This window comes from Vollenhovia emeryi, unplaced genomic scaffold (assembly GCF_000949405.1).
Source record: "Vollenhovia emeryi isolate VEMERY1.0 unplaced genomic scaffold, V.emery_V1.0 DF939124.1, whole genome shotgun sequence".
NCBI classification, from domain to species: Eukaryota; Metazoa; Arthropoda; class Insecta; order Hymenoptera; family Formicidae; genus Vollenhovia; species Vollenhovia emeryi.
Genome location: NW_011967242.1, coordinates 3,162,619 through 3,186,925, shown reverse-complemented (window position 1 = coordinate 3,186,925; position 24,307 = coordinate 3,162,619). Strand labels below are relative to the sequence as shown.

At 52.3% G+C, this 24,307-nt stretch overlaps 1 protein-coding gene across 2 annotated transcripts in view; it reads left to right on the top strand.

The window, feature by feature from the left end:
• Positions 1-52: 52 nt before the first annotated feature.
• The window catches only part of LOC105569474, a 35,421-nt gene continuing 11,166 nt past the window's right edge, over positions 53-24,307 (top strand). Inside the window, exons 1-2 of one of the 2 annotated variants that reach the window (XM_012025974.1) lie at positions 53-693; positions 21,517-24,255. In XM_012025974.1, the coding sequence (XP_011881364.1) occupies positions 21,923-24,255 (2,333 nt within the window). In that variant the 5' untranslated portion in view covers positions 53-693; positions 21,517-21,922. The remainder of the gene's footprint in view (positions 694-21,516; positions 24,256-24,307) is intronic. The other variant, XM_012025975.1, reaches the window with a different exon arrangement.

Here is a 24,307-nt window from a genome sequence, read left to right as displayed (position 1 = left end):
GAGTCCGGCCGAAGTCGCCCGCTCGGCTCGCCTCGGCCCGGCTCGGCTCGAGACGCGAGCCGCAGTTGAGCTCCCTGACGTTGGCAGCGCGCGGCGTTCGCGCTTGCCGCGCTCACCGACAGATGGCGGCCGCGCGCGAGCGGCGCGACATCTTCCCGCGGCCGCGGTTACTTCGGCCAGTGTCCCTCGAGCGTTTCGTCGCGCGGTCAATTTGCGCGCGGGACCGCGATTCATCGTCTCGTTCGTTCCCACGTCGCGCACGCTTTCGTCGCCCCGCGGTCCGGAATCGCGCCGTCGCCGACGCGGAAGCACGCGGGCGCCCGACGCCGGGGATCCGCTCGCGCGCTCGCCCGACCGGTTTGAATCGCGCGGCGCACCGAGAGCGCCGGAAGCGCGCCTGGGTTCGAGGCTCGCTCGCTCGCGAGTCCGTGGATGTCGACCTTTGTTTTGTACGAAAGTAATGGCTGCCATCTCTAGTTTTCGACTGATGTTTTCCGTGGCGAGAGCGAATTCCCGTGTTTACCGCGGTATTTAATAACGCAGGATCGCATCGCGCAGCGCGTCGGCGTCGGCCGCGATGTAAACGGTGCTCCGGCGCGCGTCGTTTCGGCTGCCTCAGTGTCATTTCCGCCGAAAAATGCCTGTGTTTACATCCGAGTTACGAGCGAGCTTCTGCATCCCTGTCACATTAAGGTAAGCGACGCTCCCTCGGGCCGCGGAACGGCCCGTCGGCACGGCCGCGCCGCGGAAACGCGGAGACGCGCCGCGAGAACGCGGCCCCGCGGCCGCCGACGACGACGATTCCCCGGGCTGTCCGACGGCGACGGCGATCCGTCGCCGCCGACCGCCGTTCGCTTCTACCGCGATCGCTCGCGTTTCGCCCGTCCTGGCGACCGTCCCGGGGTCGCGAGTCCCCTCGTCGCGACCGTCGCCCCGGCCTGCGGCTGGAAAAATGCGCGTGTGTCCGCGAGAACGGGCCGAGGAGCGAGCGACTCGGTCCGTCGTGACTTAACCAAAAAAAAGTTTCGTCCCCCTCCCGAGGCGGCGGACGGGCCGCTCGACGCGGATTCCTGGTTTCTCGCTCGCGTGCGAGGCCGAGCGGGAACGTGGAGCGCGCGTCGCGGGCCCACGGCCCCGCCGTGCCGAGTCCGCGACAGATATTCGACGGGGCATATAATTCCGTGCATACGCAATTTTTCGTCCCGGATGGTGGCAACAATGGCTGGTAAAATGGTGAGCGAGGGCAGGTCAAGCGCGCACACATCGCCGCGGCTGCCCGTTTCCTGCGATCGCAAAACAAGTTTTCTCGATCGCGTCGCGCGATCGCGTGTCTCTCGATACGGGCCGATCGATCTTTCGGGAAAAGCGGCGGGAGGGGGGGCCCTTTAAATTGCGTCAGCCGCGGAATTTGGATCGAAGCGTTGGTCGAGTGTCCAGTCGCCGTTTTGTTTATTTTTTTCCTTCTTTTTTAACATGTTTCGACGGTTTCTACGCTTCTCTGGTATCGTATCTTCTCGCGTCTTAAGGTACGTCGAGGTAACAGATGGTTTAATCCAGCTGTTCGGATTGCAGATCTCGCCCTGCTCGATAAGCGTTTTTCTAAAATCCGGAGAATCTCCGCTGGACGCTAACGGAGTTGGCCATTACTTTAACCGCAATTAAGAATTTCTTATACAAGCCAGTGTAGAAACGATACTTGACGTAAAAAGGTTTCGTTGCCGTGTTCTTTCGTTGCATCTAATCGCCGTACGAGAACCGCCGATGTTTTTTTTTCTCTGGGATTTGCGAACTAATCCATTACCGACGGACGAGCGCGACAGGTCGGGCTGATCCGACGATCATTATATTGCGTTAGCGGCGAGACGTTTCTCCGCATGAGAGCGAAGGATGCCATGCGAGAGCAACGCCGCGCGTTACTCCGCTCACCGCTTCGCCCCGACTTCGTTCGGATCCGCGTCTATCGGCCGCAATTGCGCCGGGATCGCAGGTCGGGATTTAAATCTAACCTAAACGATCGGAAGTCGGCGGCGAAACGACGGTCGGAAGACTGCTTCGCGGCGGGAAGGGAAAAATGTTTCCAGGCGGCGCTTCTCTCGCTCGCGGGCGGCCATATTGTCCGCTCCGGCCTTCCTGCGCCATCCCCCAAACCCTCGTCCAGCTACCCTTTTCTCTCCCTCCCCCTCCTCCTCCTCCTCCTCCTCCTCCCCCCCCCCGGCGAACCCCATTTCCGTGATCTTTTCACGAGCGCGCGGATCCCTTCCAGTCGCACTCCCGTTTCTCCTATTTTCTCTCTTTCCCTCTCGCTCTCGCGTCACCCGGATTTTCCTCTCTCCGCCGTTGCGTCAGGTTTCCTCGCCGCTTCGCCGTGAAGGCTGCAACGTCGTGAATGCGCGGCGAGCGCGTCCGCACAATGCGTATTTAACGGGGATCAGAACGACGGGGGTGGCGAACGGACGCGTTTTTATTTCGCGTCGTCGCGAGGAAGGTCCGAGAATTATCCGGGATCGATGGCTCGCGCGAGATTCTCGTCCTGCTTTCCTCCCCCCCCCCCCTCCCCCAACCATCTTGCGATTCCGTACGGCGCGAGATTTGTTTCGCGAAACGCTGGGCGCACGGCGGGCGGCGGGGCTCGTCTTCCGAAATCTCCTCCCGGGGGTTTTAACGTCCGCGCAGATCTGTAGCCTATTTTTAGACAGCGCTCACGGCTGACTTGAACGCGGTGCCGCGCGATAGCACGCCGGAAGTGAAATATTAACAAGCACGAGACGACGGCGCGTCGCACGCGTGCTGTCCGCTATTAGTGGTGCAATTAACGGGACGAGGGAGCGGGGGAGTCGCGTGGAACGTGGGGCGACCTGATAAGTTTCCTTTTCGCAGAGAAAGAGACGATTGAAGGGATCCACATCGGAAAGAGAAAAATAAACTCTGAACTAGCGCAGCCAGTTCGGCTAAAACGAACAGACACCTAGACTGTCGCGCGCGAAATTCACTCGTGGCCCTCGGGGGGGCAAAACGGCCGAAACTCGGGCGAACGTACGGAGCGGCCTAGACGAGTTCGAATTCAAGATCACGTCGAAGCCAATCTTGTCTCTTTCTCTGCAAAAACGGAACGTACCGAGTCAGGTCGCCCTACGTTGGAAAGAGGAAGATAAACTCTGAACTGGTACAGTCAGTTCAGCTGTAAAGAACAGACCTTAGGTATACTCGGCAGTCCCCCAGGGGGTTTGATTCACGCGGCGATTGATCTCCGTCGCCGTGAACGCGGAAATCGGTCGGTTAATCGGATCGGTCCGCGCCACCGCGACCGAGCGGCATGCGTTCGATTAAAGCGCCATTGCGTTGCCTAACTCCATTACGTGCCGTGCATCCATGCACGAATCAATTATTGATTGGTTTATCCGAAACCCGCGGGCGCCGCGCTCTCGCCCGCAGGTAACCGGACAGGTAACAGCACGCGCGCACACGCCCCCGCGACCCCTGTCCTCGCCCTGAATTGTTTTACAACGCGCGAACGATTCGATTTCCAGCGATTTGCAACGGGCCGGGAGATGAGAGCCGACGGCGAAACAGTGTTTTTTTTTCTAAACGCCCGTTGGAATCTAGTAAAATCGCGCAATGGCGTTTCGCACGTAATATCTGTTGCTGACGCGACAGCCGAATCTAACGTTTTCGAGTTTCGCGTCCAGACTTTCTTGAAATGCGCGCCGGTATTCGAAAGAGCGTCCTGTCCATAGTAGTATAACTATGTAGGTCCACTCTCTGCCGGCCTTTTCGATCTTCGCGGCCCCGATCACGTGGTATTCCGCCATGTCTTTGGTGCAAATCCAGCAGCGAGAGCCAATCAGGATTCAGCTTTGAGTCACCTGACCGAAAACTCTGCATCCTAATTGGCTATCGTAAGCAATCCAGTAGGAGAAATAGTATTGTGTGCCATTGACTTTACTCATTAATGCCTGGACCTCAGTTTTACCATAGTATAACTAGTAGATCCACTATCTGCCGGCCCCTTTGATCTTTGCGGCCCCGATCACGTGGTATTCCGCCATACACCCGGGCAGGATCCAGTGACGCGTGTGTGTATACGCACAGTATAACTAGTAGATCCACTCCGTCATTTGTTTCGTTTTTCGTCGATTCCTTCTCATCAAAGCCACACTACAACACACAACTTTTCTCTCATTGGTCTGCCCAGAGCAATGTCGGATGCGCAGAAGGGATCGACGCGAAACGAAACAAATGACGGAGCGGGCCTACTAGTTATACTACGGTTTCACTAGGATTCATTTACATTTTCATAATCTTTATTCCCATCTATACATCGATGAGTTTCAGGCTGTAGTTCACGCAGCTTCTGTAGAAGTCTGTGATCAGCCTGAAACTCAGTGATTTGTATAGATGAGAAAAGTGATGATAAAAATGCAGGTCCAGGCATTAATGAATGAAACTCTTCATACGTACGTTGTGTGTATACTCGTCGAACTACAATATCCTACGTACAACTTTAATCTCATTGGCTGTCCCAACAAAATGTCGGATGCGCAGAAGGGATCGACGCGAAACAAATGTCGGAGTGGACCCACTAGTCATGCTATGGTCTCTCTCGCGCAAATCCAGAGCCGTCTCTGCGTGGGCGAGCGAGCTGCGGGTTGCCTCGTCGTGAGGTAAAATCGTATCGACCGCGAAGAAAAGAAAGTCGCGCGGATTGACGAACGAGCGAGCGAGCGAGCGACGCGCGTGTAGTTGGAAAAGATTGATCGAGGATTACCTGTCACATAGATAATCACATTCCTCGACTCACGATAGAAGTATAATTACAGTCGGGCAATAATTGATAACGCTTCCGATTCGGAAATACGATTGTTAAGTGCATACGTGATCCTCTCGGAAGGCGCAACTCATTTTCCGTAGGTATCTTAATTTCGGCGCGCACGGCTTGTAGTGGCTGCGTTCAGCCAAACAAGCTACTTTGCAGCTGTTGTGAAACTCTTGAATCTGATTGGCGCATACTCTTAATTATAGCGGCATCTAAGAGCATACGCCAATGGCTGCGTTCAGCAGAAGAAGTTGCTCTGCAACTGTTGTAAATTTGATTGGCGTATGCTCTCAGATTCTGCCACAGGTAAGAGCACACGCCAATCAGATTCAAGAGTTTTACAGCAGTTGCAAAGCAGCTTCTGCTGAACGTAGCCGAATCAAATTGACGAATTTTACAATTGCAAAGCAGCTTTTTTCGCTGAACGCAGCCCAGTTTCATCGATTTTCAATGATCCCCGTCTCGCGAGGCCTCGACAGTTCGACTTCCGAGAGACTCGCATAACAATCCTGCCCCGGGGAGGCCAGAATCGTCCGTCACTGACGGCGGATTATACGTCAGCAGCGCCGGAAGAGGAGGCGGCCGCGAAGGGCATCGGGGGCTTTTCCCCTCTCGCGTGGGGGTTTAACCTTAACCCGCGCACACACGGGGGCCGTTTCGGGCGCGTAGCGGGTCGATCGATAGGCCGCGTTTCCGACGCGGCCCCGTCACCGTCTCGCTCTCTCGCGCCGGCCGACCGCGTGCGGATTCCAATTGCGGCGCGACGCGGCTCGCGGATTGACTTTTAAAAGCCGGCCCCGTGCATAATTCATAAGCCGTGTAAATCCCAATCAGCGCGCCTCTTTGCCCTCCTCCCTCCTTCCTCGCGCTAATCCGATCCCCCTGATTGGCCGATTCGACGGACGAACGGGGACGATCAGGTGGTCGCGTGGCCGCGTTTCGTGCACGCGCATTGCCCTCTACATTCGTTTCTTTCAATGGATCGGAAATGCGCTTCTCCCGAAGAGAAACAATCGGTACGGAAAACAAAAATTGCGGACAAATGCAGATTCGCTGTCGATAGTAAAAATGGCATCGCTTCCGTTAATTTCAATAGACGAGCCATGGTCTCGTGGGAAGAGCGCATTTTTAAAGCTCGCGCGAACGGCATTCTCCTTGAAAATCCGCCCTAGGTTCGCCTCGGATGCGACCGTCGCCCGCGCAATTGAACGGAGAGACGGCGAGCCTGTACGATTTCGCGGATCGTCATTCGCCGCGGAAACCTCAGGGTCACAATGTCGTGCAAAATCACGATGTCACGCGGTGAGGAGCAACAAGACGAGAGGCGCTCCGTTCATTGGACGGCCGCTCGTAACCGTCGATTATCCTCGCGCGCCGTAAAGTATCGGCCCTTTGCCGGAGCTAACGAGACATCCATACGGCGCGCGCGTCTGATATCCCGCGGCACTCGATCTAATTATGGGGGGAGGGCCATTGGGGCCGATTAGTCTCAGTTTTTACGCGACGGCGATGGAATCCGGATCGGAATCCGTTCGCCTCGATCCGGCCCGAAATCCGCCCCGATGCTCCCGCGCGCGCGACTAATTCCGCGGTTTTGACAATTCCGCGATGCGGGGCGAGCGCGCGGGATCGTCGTTTGTTTAATTTTGCAACGTCGAAAAAAAAACGCCCGGCTATTTCTAGACGCGCCGTCAGATTCCCCCCTTTCCCCGAGACCGCGGTCTTTAATCGCGTCTTCGAAATCGCGGCGCTGATGCTATTCGCGTCGATAATAAACGGCACCGCGGCCGGTCGCGTGAACGATAAAAGGATTTTTACCGAACGCGTCGATTTCGCGCGGCGACCGCGATCGATTCGCGTCGTCGCCTCGCTGTCGACACTACGTCGTGTAAATCTTTCCGGGGCAACGTTACACACGGTGCTTTATGCGTCTTACAAGCCGTAGGCGTTATCTTGACTCGCGCGCGCGCGCGCGAGGATTAACGATCTCGTTTTGACTGGAGGACGGAGACGAAGCTCTCCAGAGAGAGAGCTCGCCGCGTTATCTCCTGCCGCCGGATATCAGTCGATTCCTCCGCGCGTGTAAACAGAAACGCGCGTTGCCGGCGATCACGGAAACGCACGGCGGAGAGAATTGGCGTTCGAGAGAGTCGTAAGATCCGCGCCGCCTGTCCCAGCCGCGAGGATCCCGGTGCGTTTCTGCGGCATGACGTCAGAGCGTATTAATGGCGCATGAAATTCTGACGATCCGCGCAATCCGCGTAAAGGCTGAATCAGACTATAGCAATTGCCGACGCGGTTTGGCTTGGGATTGGCGATTGACGATTATCCTCTAGCCAATGAGAGCAGCCAGCGATTCTATCGACTCTCATTGGCTAGAGGACAATCGCCAATCCCAATCCAACCCGTGTCTACAATTGCTAGTCTGCATCGGCCCTAAAGACCAATGAGAGTCGCTGAAATCGCTGGCTGCAATTGCTAGTCTGATTCGGCTTTAACGAGCGGCGCACGCGTTGCCTTTGGCACGCGAAATTACCTCCCACGAGTCCCTAACTCCTTCTCCCCGTCTGTCGACAAATATTGTTTGTATTGTATTTTCATAACCTTTTGCACAAAACCTGACGGTCGGGTGCGTTAAATTGGTGCGTTAAATTGGAGGCACGTGGTCCTCGTTTGATTCGAATCATTTCTCACGGATGAGCGACAGTCTTGTCCAAACGAACATTCCATTATGAATCTGGAAATTTCTGTTAAACCCGGTTGCACCAACGTCACGTAATTTTAACTGTAGCTTAATTCATTATTTGTCTGTTCCTGAGGGAAGCAGAAACTATGTCTTTTGTTTCCCTCAGGCCTGATTTACAATGTGCTCTTTGCGTCTAGAAACATTCTATTTTGTAGCCGATAAATATGTTTAAAGAATTTCTACAAGTTGATAAATTGTACGTTATACATCGTACAATCGTATGCTGTCGATAAATTTTTGAAGCGTTTTGATTTGCTTATGTAAAACAGTTTCTAGACACAAAGAGCACATTGTAGATCAGGCTATAGAAACTGTGTTTTCTGTTTCCTTTGAGGCCTGTGTCCACGATGCTAGAGCTTGGTGCAAGTTCTAGTTTCGAGAAATGTGTAGCCAATCAACTTGCGGCTATTCCATAAAAGCTGCAAGTCGATTGACTACACACCTTTAGAAAGGGACAAAGAATGACTTAAGCTAAGGTTAAAGTTAAACGACATTGGTGCAACCGGGTCTTACTCTCCGGAATTCGCGGGGATTTCTAAAAACACAGCCTACCGATCGTAATCGTGATTCGGGTATTTGCGGAACCGCGCGATAAACGCGAATAGCGACTCGATATGCGACTGCTAATTAGTCGTCCATTAATATCCGCGCGCGCGCCCAATCTATTAATCGCTCGTCGAATCGCATTACACATCCCGGGAAACGTTTCCTTCCGTTCACGGTGCGAAAGCGGACGGAACGTGTGCAATTGGCACGACGCTCGCTCGAGCATTAGCGATAACGTTCGAAGGTATCGCGGCGGCCCCGTTACGAATAATAAAAGAATTCGAAAAGTGCGATAATCCTATTCGTCATGCCCGCGATAGCGGGGAGCCGTTCTTCAGCGGTGCATTCACCCTGCGATAACAGTCGTAACGCATCTGATCCTCCGTTACGGAGTAGCCTCGAGTATGTCACTCGTTTGCCGCCATCGTCCTTTTGCGAACTTAAGAATGATGACTTCTCTTTGCGAATTACGTCAATGTTGTAGCGGCATAAGGGACTCAGATGTGCGCACGCAAGTTTTTCTATCAATCGAGCAGTTTTATTGAGCGTAATGAGAATAATTGCCGCTTTATCATTTTCTTCAATGTCTCGCGTTTCAATTTTTTTTTTGCGCAAATTTTTTTTGCGCGTCATTGAAGTAGCTCAACTGTAAAAGTAATTAACGCTTTGACGCAATTAGGCTTTATCGTGCGTGATTTAAATTCTCCCGGTGGTCTTCTCACGGTTGAGGGTCGGATGGCTCCGGAGCACGCGACGCGAAGCAAAGCGGATCTCTCCCGATTATTAGTGGCAAAAAAAAATGACGAGAAGTTACGACGGGGGACGCGTTATTATCGACTTTTCGCGCAAGTCCATTTATCGAGACGTTTAACCCGACATTAGTCGGCAGTTTGTTCAACGCGAAACGTTTAATTTCCCTGTCACGCGAACGATAACGCGATGATTCGTGAATTGAAATGCGAAATTCGGAGAACCGCGAGACAGAATTCCAGGGATGAAGAAAAAGGTTAAGGGACTCTGAAAGGATAAAATAGGAGCACTTACAGAGATTCGAAGGAAACGAGACCAAGATTTATTTAACTGTTACGCAAGTTTGTCAATTGCGCGTCGAAATTCGAGAAAACTGCGCCAACTTCGGAAATATCGCTCGACCTTTGTCTCAGCATCATTCGGGGATCAGGCGTCGAGCCCTTTAATATTCGGAAAATGGAGCGGCGCGCTGTTATTTGCAGTTGCGTCGACGCAATTGCTTTAATCGCAATTGCCCCGTAAATTAAGTCGCCGGCTAAATTACGCCTGACGGAAACGTGGAGGACAATTGCTGTTGTTCGACCGTGCGGAATTAGCCGACGGCTCCGCCGCGTTGCGCGTGTCGCCGTTAAAATTTAAGGGGCGAAAAACGGAGTAAGGGGGATTATTCTCGCGACGGCGATCGTTACGTTTCCTCTTTATTGACGCACGCTTCGCCGCACACGTAAGGTGTACGCACGTTTATTGCGTCGCACGCGTAACGGACCGAGGAAATCACATTGCAGCGCGATGGACACGCGCTCGCGCCAAGGGCGGGGAAGAAAAATGTCGATCCTCCTTCAGCGGGTTTCTCGTCGACGGAAGTCCCCTCGCGCCTCCCTATCTCTCTTTTTTCACCACCCCCCCTCCCCCCTCTCTGTCTCCGTCCCCGTCTCTGTCTCTCTTATCGGCGAGATGAAGAAAAGTGCTCCGCGATTGCGTAAATAAAACTTCCTGCTCCATTTTCCGACGCGCTGATAACACTGCTCGACAAACCATTACTTTTTTTCGAGCACAAGAATGAGACTAATCGTTTCCCGTAGTTTTTAAGACGTTGAACACGATCCTGTTTTATTTGCTCTGTCACACTGAGAATAATTTCCATCGGACAAGCCAATTAGAATGGCGCGCCCGATGGTTAATTTTTCCGATTACGTTTTTCGATTAAATCGTGGGTACAGCCGATGAAATTTATCCAATGAAATGCAGTTTCATCGGGTGCGTCCCGAAAGCGGACGCGCTAATTGTCACGTTTAATTGTCATCTCGCATGCTGCTTGACTTCGTCCGGATTATGCCCAGTCGCGGGAGAGCGACTTGACGTTCGAGTGACGCCGAGTCAATCTGTGCGTCGAGGCACGCGTTTGAAATACGGTCCCGCGTCGCGGATAAGCGGAACGGAGAGTCGACGCACGTGAGCGAGAGAACGGCGGAGAGTACGAGAGGAGAGTTTACGACTCGTCGGGGGTAACCTTGGATGTAATAGCGGAGGCGCGCAATGCCGGGTCGTCGTCTTTCATGTCGTCCCTCCACTCTTCTGGGACACCCACGTTAACGCGCCGCCGCGATTTGCACACGCGATATTGAACAAACGTTCGGTTCCCAATGGAGCCCGGGCGTCATCCATCCTCCGGATCTGGGCCGGTTTTGTCCATCACTTTCGACCCTTTGTCCGCGCGTGTCGAACCTTTTAAACGATCCACGTAACTTTACAGGCAACGTAGCGCATAGTCAAATTGCACGTAGAACTTCGGGGCAAGTTAAGGGTCGCCTAGAAACGATCTTTAGTTCGATCCCTCGGCCCCCTTCATCCCCGATCGCCCTTGTGCGCGCAGCCTCCGATCCTTCCTCGCCGTATGCTCGCATTCCTAACTGATTAATCTGTGAAACCGCGATGTGAAATCGCGCTACGGCGGTCGTCGACTGGAAGCGGAGGCGTTCGTCGACGAAGCAACATCCTTTGTTGGATACAATGTACCGCGATAAATTAAATCGCTAATCGCCGTCACAATTAACATTGATGATCTCTTCGACTTGACGCTTAATAAATCAGTCCATTTCTTTTTAGAATTTATTATGGCTTCACTTGTGGCTCAGAGAAAATTTGCATTCCTTTATTATTCGATATTAGAGTGGAAAATGTAAATTCCCTTTGTTTGCGCGGGAACCAATGTCCATTTTTACCAACGTAGGTTCGGTTTAATTTACCTTTTACCCTGGTTTAATTTTAGGAACTAGAAAAGGATGAAAAATAAGTGACAAAATTCTTTTTAAGCGATAAAATTCTAGTATTAGATTCGGTATACATTGGAAATCCAAGTGTAAAGTCAACGGCACACGATACTATTTTTCCTACTGGATTCCTTACGAGAGCCAATCAGGATTCAGCCTTAAGTCATCTGATCGAAAACTCTGCATTCTGATTGGCTCTCGTAAGCAATCCAGTAGGAAAAATAGTATCGTGTGCCGTTGGCTTTACTTTTATACTTAGATTTGCGGTGTAATGATTAGGAGGTTGCCTAATAATTTTGCCTACGGCTGTATGCATGTTCCCAGTGATCACGAAAGGGTTAATCGGCAATTAATTCAACCGGCAGAAATGCCTGCTGGCAATATTGTCAACTACATAATCAGTCCAATATAAAACTTTCTTTCCGCGTATCGAGCAGCAAAACCCTAACAATTCTATCCACGCTAATAGCAGCGCAGCTGCTGCTTGACAAGTTAATCGGCGAGCGAGCTAATCGGTCCCGCGTCTGATTGAAGTCAAGGATTAATTTGACGGACGATTAGCCTGTCGGGTAACACCTATTTCGTTAACTCGCGTAGAATTTTTGTTCGAGCGGAAAGAAGAGTCGTAGCGAATTCGGTTACTTGCACTAGTGCGCACTGAGCGCACGCTAAGGCTTGTTTACAGTCAACTCTCACATTTAAGGATCGTCTTAAATATCTTTTGAAATATTTTTCAGCCAGTAAAAAGGTCTGTACAGCATCCGTGCGGATCAGTTTTCCGGCTGGATACTTTTTGTATTTAATACAAAGTTATTATAAATACAAGCCTTAGTGTGCACTCAGTGCGCACTAGTGCGAGCAATCGAATTCGCTATAAAGGCCTGTATCCACGACGCTAGAATTTTGGTTCAAGTTCTAGTTTCGAGATATGTGAAATCACTCAACTTGCAGCTATTTCATAAAAGCTGCAAGTTGATTGATTTCACATTTCTCGAAACTAGAACTTGGGCCAAGTGCCTAGCGTCGTGGACACGGGCCTTAAGACCAGGGGGGCGGCGAGTCGCACAATTGGAAATCCTGCCGCGAGTGATGACCGCGGTCGAATTAACCGCGGATTAAGTCAGTCGGCGCTGGTCGTGTCGTAGCCGTCGCCCTTGGACGCGGAGCGGAAGACGGGCGCGTTGCGACGTCTATGCGCGCGAGGAACGCGGCCATCTTCCAGCGGTCGGCCGAACGAGCGCGATACGCGACTCGCCATTCGTCGCGCATATCGACCGTCGCAAAAAGGGAATTGCGAAAACGCCGGCGGGCGCAGTGGCGCAACGACGCCTCCTCGCGCGGATGAGCCATGCGTTATTCACCTTTCCAGGGAAACGTGGAATCCCCGCGGCGGTCCGAGGACATACCTCTTCGTTCTCGCGCGAGTTTTCCCCGAGCGCGCACGTAGCGGCGTATGTTCCTCTCGCGCTTCGAGTGCCACTCGAATCCGCGTTGCGCATCGAGATGCGCGGCCGCAGCCTCGAGCATGAAATCGCGTTAATCCTCTCCCGCGTATCTCCGCTCCTCGCGAGGAACAACGCGACAAATTCGCGCCGCTCGAACGAACGCGTTCGAAATCGCGCGTCGCCAGAGAGATCCCGATCCCGCGCACGCGCGCGCGGCTACGTGCGTTTCCGCGGCAACTTCGCGGTTGAGCAATGAATTCGTGCTTTGTCCTGCGGTAGTATCGACAATTGAATTCTGTTTCATTTCAGCTTCTTTGAACTCGTGTTGGCCGCGAAACAGGCTTCAAGCCGGGGAGGCATTAAGCGCGATTTTCGCGCGGTAACGTTGGTACCTCTCGGCATCGCGTTGCTGCCCTAGGAGTCTCTTTCTCTCTCTCTCTCTCTCTCTTCCTCACCTAGCTTTACCTCCTGCAACTCCGCTTATCTTCGATCGAACTCCCCGCGTAACTATATCATGAAAATAACCTCACGCGAATGCCGGAACAAGCGTCCCCGAGTACACTTCCTCTCTCGCTTTCTCTCTCTCTCTCTCCCCCTCATCGGCTTGCGCACTTAAATTTTGTTTCATTGAGCAAGAAATTACACGCCGCATTGCGTACGAGCGTATGATTTGACATTGCAAGATAAATTACGAGAGCCTCGAATTATCGAAAACGATGAATCACGTACTTAGTAATTCAACGTAGTTTTCGACAGTCCGAGGCTCCCCGGAAATTTCTAAAAATATGCAATCGCGTCCCTCCCCTCTCCCCTCTCTCTCTATCTCGTCTGCTAGCTCGCTCGCTCTCCATTCTTTCCTTTTCTCTCCGCTGGTAACTTCTGCGCAATTGCAATTATTGCCGTTTATTCATTCCGCTGTGCTCGCGGCGGCATGCCAAAGCGTTAAATAAAACTAATTAAATAAGCACAGTTTCGCTTCTCTCCTCCGCCCCCTCCCTCCCCTCTATCTCTCTGTCTGTGCCCTCCCTTTTCCCTTCCCGTGGTAGCATCAGTATCCAGCTCGCGTCACATTGTCTCTCGTATCTCGATACACTTCCATCGGCGTTCGTTCCCTCTCGTCCCTCCCCCCCCTTCACCCCTTCACCGCTTCGCCGTGACTCCATCTCCCCTCCCACCCTTCTCTCGTCTTCCATGTTCTCCACCTTCTTTCAACCCGCCGCTCCGTGAACCTAAAGCGAAGACAGCGTAAAAGTGAAGAGAGGGCAGCGAGATACCGGTTATTGGCGGGGACTGACATATTTCACCGGGTGTCCGGCAATCAGGCCTTTGTGTACGGCTCACTGCACGCCGTTGCATACCCATGCGCGTGCTATGAGAAAGGTGGGAACGGCGGGGGAGGGGGACGAGCGAGCGAGAGAGAGGGAGAGGGCGGAGGAGGAGGAGAGCCAGGCGTCGGGGAAGAAGTGAGAGCGACCGAGAAACGGAACGTTTATTCAACGGCGTGGAACTAGTCATAGGTGCACTCGGCCGGTGGAAGGGGTGGAGAGGGGGGGTGTACGCGGGCAGCTGGATACACACTATATACTCCCGAAAGTGTCTAGATGACGCGTATCTACCCGCGTATCCGCGCAATCGATATTTTCCGGCGACCGCAAGCTGCTAAAAAAAAAGCACCACACCTACCAACTTTGCGAGCGATCTGCTGCAGTCTCCCCTGCCGATAATTTTCCGAAATTCTTCGAGACGTTCTTTCCTCGCGCCCTCTTGGTTCTTCGAGAGGGAACGAAGAAGCAAGGGATGATTTTCAGTATCAAGTGTATTTGTATTATAATTAGGGCGTTGATAAAGTTTTGCCCGCGTTTGAATCTCCATGAAGAATAAAACGCGAAGCAGACGTCTCGGAGACCTCGACGAGGACCTCGTCGAAAGCGCGTCTTAATTAAATTACGCAAAATTTGGAACTGGGACGAGCGCCAGGTTCATCTCGGTCCGCGGGCAATCGCTTTGGTAGATTCGACGAATCCAGTACTCGAGAGAAGAGCATCTTCGCTGCCTTAGCGCAACCGAATACATTCTGTTTCGCGAGCGGCTCCATTTTTCATCCGCGCGCTCTGGTCCTGCGTCTTTAACGACGCTCGCTGCGCAGGGCTGTCATTGGTTTACATTGGCGGTCGCCCGTGGGTATAATGTTGGGATCATTAGATGGCCTAGGCTGACGCGCGATTTACATGTATATGCGTATTCGCCATTAAGTGCCTCTCCTCTCGCTCTCGCCCGCTACGCCTCCTCCTCTCCCCTCCCGTGCCATCACCCGTGCTGCGAGCACAGGAGCGGATTTAAACGTTCGCACACCCTCGCGCGGGATTCGTCTTGCGTTCGCTCCGTGCGACTTTTGAAAATCAACATCTTTCGCGCTCATTCCTTTTGCCCTCTGTACAAATTTCGAGGATGCCAGCCGAACAGAGAATGTCTGAGGCAGCAACGTTTTGATCTGAAAACAAAAACGGTTCACTCTCCATTTTTGTCGTAACCCAGTAAACACCGAGCATCAGTTACATTGCACTTACGCTACAATTTCTCACTCGACAATGTAAACGTAATAACACGTGTGTTAACTGATACTCGGTGCTCACTGGGAAGTGTATACTCGAGATCGCAAGCTCGAAAGATGTACGAATCGCCGTTGACTCACACAGATATCGCGATTTAGGAGATTAAGGTCGGTGTCTGTAGCCAGATCTTATGTTTAAGATCGTCTTGAGAGCATCTTTAATCTTTTTGCTTCGTAGCCAATGAAATATTTCGTACAGCATGCTCAGATAAATTCAAGACTATCCTGAATATAAGATCTGACTAACGATCAAATCTGGCTACCGGCCTAAGAACGATATTTGTAGACCGATCTTATATTTAAGATGGTTCTCACCAACGTCATTTAATTTTGATCTCGGTTTAAATCATCTCTTTCCAAAGGGACCAGTTAAAAAGAGGCAAAGGACGAAATAAACCTACAATAAGGCCACGGTTAAGCGACGTGGTGAAAACCGGGCGTAAGGTTCTGGCTAATCTCAGCTTTACTCAGCGAATGGAGCGTGGCAGCTGCCCGCGATCGTGCGCGAGTCAATCTTGAGCACAAGATCGAGCTGCGAATAGGGAAATCGGCTGCATAAAATGATCCGGTCCTGCACCCGTGACGTTTTGCGCGGCGGTTACGTCGGCCTCTTACGACCGGGCTGGCTAACACGGCGGCGGAATGCGCGCCGGCGGAGTTGCGCACGCGCGCGACAGCAACGTCGTTTTCCTGTAACGTCGACCGTCGGGCGAGCAGGCCCGAAGGGGTCAGCGGAAGCGTCGTGCGCGATCCGCGCGTCCGGCAGCGGCTCGACGACGAGCGGGCGATTGATAGCGCTGCGGGCGTATAAGGAGATGCGATCCATTTAAAGTTCTCTAAAGGCGACCTCGACCGAACTCGGAGCACCTTCAATCGGATCGATCGGCTCGACCGGCAAAACTGACGTCATTTCTGCGTGATTTGCCGCTCTCAAGCCCGTTTCTACGAATGCGGATTAACTTTAATCTCGATACAACTTACCTTTTATCCTTTCCTATAATTAAGAAAGGACGAAAGGGGAAGTTAAACCGAGATTGTCGTTAATCCACATCGACAGGGATGGACATTAATCTTCCTCCCCGCGTGTCGAATAATGAGAAATTAATGGTACCATCCATCTTAACAAAATGGGTGTAAATGATAAATTATCGGAGTTCGGCCGAAGTCACGCTGAGCCGCGGAGCGGCTGTTTCGTAATTACAACGTAATTGCTTTATGCCAGGGCGAATTTTAACCGATTATCGAAATCCCAGATAGTCACAGTGTGGGCGCAAGTTGCTTTCATATTGCCAACAAAAATGTTACATCTTGCTATGCAGCTGTGTCGTCTATTGTGCTGTTGTTTGCTAGCATTTGATGTCGGAAATGAAACATTTGCATACGATTCAAACATTGTGCTAGCATCAAGTGCTTCACCAGATGTAATAGATGTAATATCTTTGTATCTGGTAGAAAATTGAAAACAATGTACGCTAAATCTTTGTTAACAATATGTCCATTGATGTGCTTTTTCCGATCGGGAAACCGCTGACCAAAATCTTGTACACCAATGCCCACTAATGCCCAGTAATGCCGCAAATCTGTGCACCACAATGCCCCCTCAGCGGTTTCCCCCTCGGTTTTGTCTTTAGCTCTGCGCTTAACTACGACAATATGTTAACATTATGCTGGCTGTATTTAAATCACTCAAACCTTGAACTCATTCTAGCCCTAGCGAAGGGCTAGCATCAGTTGCTATCATTTTATTTCCATACGTTGCCTGGTTATCAGAGATGCACGATCTCGCTCTGTAATCCAGAGACCTTGTCGTGGCGTTTTTCCGCCTTTTAAACGAAAGCGAGAGTTGACAATTTTTTGCTCATTAAGGACGTTAGAATCTTTTTTTCTCCTTATCGTTACAAGATCAAAGGTGGGATCGTTTTATATCTTAAACTGCACATCGGTGTAATACGTGAATCTGCATATATCGCACGCGCAGCGCGGCAACAAAGAAGTTTCCACGCGCGATCGTAAATAATTCATAGTAACGCTCGACACGATGAGGTCATTGTTTCCAGCAGATAAATGCGTAATAGGCGTTCCTTCGGCGCTTGTCGTTCGCCGCGCCTAAAGAAATTCGCATTGCAGAAACGCATCTGCCACGCGGTGCCACGCTGGAATACCGACGCGTTCGCTTCCGAGGGAGCCGAGGCTCTACGAAGCGCGCTGTAAATTAATGGCCGATCCGTCACGGATCTCTCCTGCTCCCGAGACTACATTTCGCTCCGGATCTCAACGGAAATCGCGGATTAGGGGGAAGCCAAATCTACGACGATGCGGAGGGATTCATTTTCCTCCGAAAACTCTTTGACGCGGGGGAGGGATGCGCCGCGCGGGGTACAGGAAGTCGTGGCCATATTGCCGGGATGTTGATGCCTAGGCCGATTCGGAAATACGTTCGATTTCTATTTTGGAGACGCGCTCGAGGAGAGAGAGAGAGAGGGGGGCATCCTCCAGAGGTGGGCTGGTGGTCGGGAACAATAATCGCTCGGAAATAATTTCGGTTCGAATCGATGTACTGAGGGGGTCGAGGTACGCCAAGTAGGTCGCCGCGGATCCCCATTGCTGCCAACAACGAGATGCCACCACAGCACAGCCGCCGCCGGTGCACCTTGAGGTGCAGCAGCGCGCTGCACTCCGCCGCGGGCCGCCACGAGAGCTCGTTAATTCCGCGCGCGGGACACGCGCGAGGATCGATGATTCTCCTCGCGCCGGTACCTTGAAAGATTAGTCATTAAAGGCTAAAGGCGCAATTGAGACTTTCAAAGCTCGATAGTCATTCGCGGCTGAAAGTGCCAGCGACTCGCACCCTCGGTCTTTGATTTTTGACGGCAAATGATTTTCATTGTCGCTTCTCTTCGTTTACATCGTTGTTTTAAATATCGCCACATAAAAGCGTCATTTTAACGCAATTGCGTTGCTCCCAATCAGCTCGTAAAAAAAGGAATACTCTGTTTCGTGCTATTTCGTTTTCTCTCGTTCGCATGTGAACAAGCGAGAAAACGAAATAGCACAAAACAGAGTTTGGTTGTGACCATAAACATAATATATCTAGACCGAGCGTTTTGCCTTTATTCGAGCAGTGGGCGGTAGAGGTTCACGTAGAAAAGGACAAGCTCGTTCGCATGTGAACAAGAGAGAACGAAATAGTACAAAACCGATAAATAAAGGCAAACGCTCGGTCTAGATATATTATGTCTACGGTCGCAACCGTTCTGTCCACCACTGTGCAACAAACCGAGGTGAAACAGAATACAAATATTTTTCATAGAAATAGTAGTAACTCTTGGTCGCGTGGGCTTGACGCGCGCACGTTCGCAACCGTGGGGTCCGATCTACTTGGCGGGTATCGTTGTTTTATTTTAAATCCGAGACTTTCTCCCGCCACTGCGGGCGCGCGTCTTGCGGCGTCACGGCTGCCGTTCCGCGGAACTCTCTCTCTCTCTCTCTCGCCGCGCGACGACCGAACAATACGTCCGAAGTCGGTCACGAGAAAGAGAAAAGGTCCGCCGCTCTCGCAAAATCGGCTCTTTAAGGCCCACCCGATGCAATCTCTCGCACGTTCGCCCGCGAGACACGCTGAAAATCGCGCGCGGGGACTTTCTAATTCCCTCCTCCGCCGTCCCGCGTACCCTTCGATATCGAGACGGCGAATTTACGCGGGCCTGCCTTCACTCGCCTCGCTCCCGCGGCGACTTCACGACGCTCGATCCTATCGGCGACTCTCGCGACGGGGGGCACCGTCGATCGATCGCGATTGTGCGGCTTCAATGTCGATTACAGCCCCGCGTTCACGTTTCAACTTGTTTAACCTTTAACGAGACGACCAGCGGATTAACATTTTCCGCCTCGCGACTCGGACGTCGCGAGACTCATTGAATTCATGTAGCAAACGTAGAAATGTCGCGCGGACGCCGTTGATTCCAACGTGATACCGAGATTAATATGGAGATCGGCGGGGCGTACCGGCGCGGGTGGACGAGATTAGCCTCGCGATTCCGGAAGGGTCACAGGCGTGCCTCCGGAATACTCCGCGTTGTACCGCGGATATAACTGACAAGTGTGAATGTCGCTAATGCGCGGGGTTAGCGCCGCGCGGCCCGGACAATTATATTTAGTCGGGCGCGCAACCGCGCGATCCTCCCGCGATCCCCCCCTCCCCCCACCCGATCTCGTCGCGGATCGCAGCCGCGAATCGCGACGTGAGACGTCCGCGCGATTTCGCGGCCATCTGGAATAATACCGCGGTGATTCATTTCGCGGATGCCCGTTTAAAATTAAACGCGCCGGCGATGCGCAACCTCGGTTAACCGACGCTCGCTTGGCCGCCGCTTCGGTTCCAGCGAGAGGAGTTATCGTCGAAGGCCGCGCGTATCTCGGCACGCGTAGAAGCCGCCGGGGTCGTCGCGACGACTGCGAGACGAGGGAGAATCGTCAATGGACGAACGGCCGCGGCGTCGCTCGATTCGGAATGCAAATGGATTTTCCCCGATCAGCTGCCCATCACCGCGGATCCAAGGGGCCAATTGTTTCACAAACGTCGGTTAACCGGAGTTCAGCCAATTTCCTAACTTTTTCCATCTTGCTATCTAAGAGGAGACAGAGAATCAATTAACAGTTGCAAAATTTGTGTTAATTTAACAGATATCTTTAGGGCTCGGCCGCGCCGAACGTAAGCGGAACCGCACATGGTAATTAGCCGCGTAAACAGTTGATTTCGTCATAATCCGTTATCTCCGACGATAGCGCACACGTGTCGCTCGTCTTCCTCCTTTTGCGCACGAGGCCGCGAGCCGCGGCTGACCAGCGGGGATTCAATAGTGCAGTATCGCAGGAAATTCCGGCGCGCGATGATTTCAAATGCATTCGCCCAAGTTGACGATAATCGCATTATTCAGAATCTGGTTCTTAGAATCGCGCGCCGTCCCGATGAAGCGATTCCATCCACGTGGAGAGAAGGGAAGAGAATCTTTAGTGCATTGCAGGCCTACGTCGAGCTGGATTCGACGCGACACTTCGCCGCAATAACTTATCGCTGGTTCTCCAGGCGTGTTACGCGAATACAATCGACAAACTGCCACCGTATTTTTGGAAATCCTCCGAATTTCCCCGAATAGTAATTCTTCCGTTCATATTTCATCCGCCCGAAGAGTAAACCGCTGAAGGCATTGTAGTGTACAGATTTGCGGCATTACTAGGCATTTTTTGGGCATCAGACTTTGCTGAGGCATTATAAAGATAAAATAAGAGCAAAGAAGATACTAAGATTAAGTAATGTCCACTGGATATTAGTAGGCATTGGGGTACATGATTTTGGTCAGCGGTTTGCGAAAAACGGAGAGCGAGATCCGCGATCCTCGTTCGCGAGGACTCAAGACTCGTCGTCTCGCGCCGGCTTCCGCACCTTAAAGAGTCTCACGCTCCTTTATCGAGTTAAGTGAAGCAGCCTTGCGTTTCCATCGTGCGCGCGCTAACGCGGACAGGAACGTGAGACGCGCGCGGCGGTGATCAATGACCGAACACCAGCCAGCGGCAGCCCCGCGAACGTCGCGTACTTTGCGAGAAAGTTGCTCGGAATCTGCGCTCCGCGGAGATCTCTCGCTCCGCGGAGCGCGCACTTCCGTCTTTCTCGGCGCTCGCTCGCGTCAATCGTAGGACGTGCCGACAACTTCGAGACCAACTCCCACATTGCCGAGTGTTCTTGAAGCCGGCGGCGTCCGTCCGCCTCGAAGCCCACCGGTTTCCCGGCTGGGAAATCTCCGGAAGAAACCCGACGCCCCTGATTAGCATGACGCGCGCTTACAGTAGATCTCGCTGAAGCTAAACAATTCTCGGCGACGCCTTCGCGAATTCTCTAGTCAATTTAATTACGTACGAATCATTAAGGTCCAGTTTCATCAACGTCGCTTGACTGTAATCTTAGTTTCATTCATTGTTTGCCTCCAAGGAAACAGTTGGAAAGGATAATTAAGCTAACGATAAGCTTAGAGTTAAACACATTGGTAAAACCGAGCCTAAATTGTTCTTTTAGCGATTACCATGAGAAACGTTCCGTACGTTCTGCGTCTGTGTGTGTAGGCGGATCGAAAGATTTTAAGAAATACACAGGCTCTTTCATTTAAATGGATCGTTACGTGAAATGTTGCGATATAACGCAGAGCTTAATCCCTTCGGTATTGGTTTGCCATATTACAGTGGCAAACGAAATCTAGTAAAGTCGCGCCGCCCTTTAACAGAATGGCTTGAATGCCGACTTCGCAGTCGTAATTTTGATTTTTTTTTCTTCTCTCTTACAGCCTATGGTCCACGGTCCTCAAATAGCCGAATCGAGAACTAGACTTGGTGAAGCCGGAACCGGGCGAGGACGACAGCCAGCAGTCCTTGGACCGGTCGCGCAACTCGCTCGCGAGTTTCCACTTGGCGTGCTCCCGTAAGGCTACCAAAACGTCGACCCCATCGGTAATCAAGTTATCGGGGGGTGGAACAGCTGGCAGTGGGGAGCAACTGTCCCCAGGGCCTGGCCCACCTCCCCCGGTGTCTTCGTTGATCGGTGGTGACGGTCACGTCAGCGAGGAGAACGCGAGAGCCGCAGAAAGCAACGATGACGAAGCGGAGCAAACTGCCGTCTCGGCGGCAACCGGACCGGCCAAGTCTACGTCCGCGGACGTGGAGAAGGAATGCGGCCAGGCTAACGAAACCACCATGAGTTTCGTTCTAAAGCTGGACGTGGAGGCCGCGGCGGCACCGGTGATGGAGAACGCGACGAAGGACGGCGTCGAAAGTGACGGACCACAGCCGCCGACGTTGCTGTTCGCTCGGGAGATATGGCGGTCTCAGGAGCCCGTTGCCGTCGCTACTGGCGCTATCACGACGACAGGGAACGCCGTGGTAATCGCGAGCGGAGGCAGCGGCGACAACGCCGCCGCGGCTACCAATGGCGGCAAGTCGCAGCTGTTGCAGTGTCTGGAGGCGACGGGCAACAACCAGGAGCAGCAGCCGACGTCGGTCATCACTGCGTCCACTCTCACGACGGTGAAGCCTGTTGTGACCTATCCGGTCGCCAAAGGCGCCAGGGAGCAGGTGCACCGAATGATCGCCAGCTCGCAGACCAACACCACGGAGGTGTTGACGACACGCGTTATTTCGCAGAAGCTACCGCCTTCGTCCACCGATCAGGCGCAGTCTGCCCCGGTGACCCTCAACATTTCCTCTCAAACATCGACCAACTCGACGTCCTCACCGTCTCCCAATAGTAGCGGCGTCCCCTGCCCTTGGCAGGCAACCGTGACTGCGGTACAGAGCCCTCATCAGCCAATGTATCAGTCGAAGAATCCGGCTGCGGTCGCTGACCTTATCCATTGTAACAAGCAGCAACAGGTAACGGCGGCGAGCAGTGTGCAAACCACGTTGCATCACAAGCTACAGCCAGTATACTCCATGAGCACCTCTACTACGACGGTGAAGGCAAAGGATTTGCAAAGGTATCACACGAAACCGTTGCAAAGCATCGTCTCAACTAGTCAATCTACGCAAAAGATCAAGGCCGTGGCGAATGTAATCAGTCCAGCTACTATGCTCGCACAACTCAATAATTCCCTGTCCAAGTCACAGAGCGTGCCGAAGACACGAGTATTGACACCTGGTCAGTTCATAAACAATCAAACGAACGCGAACAACGCAAACCCGCAGAAGATTCAGCTGGGCAATTCGACGATACAGAAGACGCAACCTGCCAATGTGACAAATGTGCAGAAAACAACGCTCCAATCTGTCTGCAACAATCAGAAAGTTCCGGTGTTGAGCGGCAACCACCTTCCAAATCTCAAGACGCAGCAGCATGGTTTGCAGAAGTTGCAGGTGCCTCAGAAGATATCGCTGGCCGTCGGCAGGCCGCAGTTCCAACCGAGCGCGCAGCAGATGAACAATGTCTCGAAATCTAATAGCCTTGTAACCGGTGTACAAAAGTATCAGTCACCTGGGCATTACATGGCGTGTCAGCAAGCGGTGGTATCTCAAACGAGGACTCAATCGACGGCAACCGGGCTGCAAAAATCTCAGACGTTGACGACAGTACAAACCACCAAGTTGCAAACCGCGACGAGTAACGTCTGCAAGAGCAACAGTGTGCCGAATGTTTCGAAACAATCGCAAGGCACAAACGTAATCACGCTGGGCAAGCAGCACACGCAGGTGCACCCTGCGCCTGCGCAGTTGTTACAGGGTTCGCAGCAAATAATTCAAAAATCTCAACAGCAGCAATCAGCAAACGCGAATAACGTACAGATTCAACGAAGTCACAGTGTTACTAATGTGCACTCAAAGGTGATAACGTCTGTACCGAACAATCAAAGAACTCCGGTTGTGATGAACTCGAAAGTTCAACAGCAGCAGCAGCAGCAACACACGGTGATGAGGGTAGGGATATCGAAGGGCCAGACGCAAGCTGCACAAACTGCAACAGGTCTAAAGACTATCTCGCAAAAACCTGTAGTAAACACTGTCAAGGCTACTGCGAATTCCCAAAATAATGTCATTCAGCAGCCTGTGGTGCAGAGAAATAACAATCCTCTTCAATCCGTGAAAATCGTTCAACCACCACAGCAACAGCAGCAGCAGAATGTAATCAGTCCGCAAAACGCGCCGCAAAAACAGCCTGGGTGCATCAAAACTATTCCGCCGCAGAAACCCGTGCAGAGAAATCACACTCAGAAAACCGGCAGCGTTGGTGTTAAACCCGCGTTGAGTCCAAATGTAACGGGATTTACGAAAGCTCAAGGCCCGACTGCGACGCAAGTAGCACCGAAGACATGTATCAAAACCCTACTGCCGCAGCAGACGGTGATCGCATCGTCCAACGTGATGGCTCCGCACAAAAACTCGCCGATTAAGATCCACCAGCAAGCGATACAGCAGAAACAACTGGTCATGACGCCGCAATACACCCAGCAGATCCGGCAACAGGCCGGGCAAATAAAAACCCTGTTCCCGCTAACCTCGGCTACGATTGAACCTCGTAAAGACCTCACTGAGAACAAGTAAGCTTAAGCGTACATACACCCTGCGGTGAATTTATTTCATTGTCCTTGT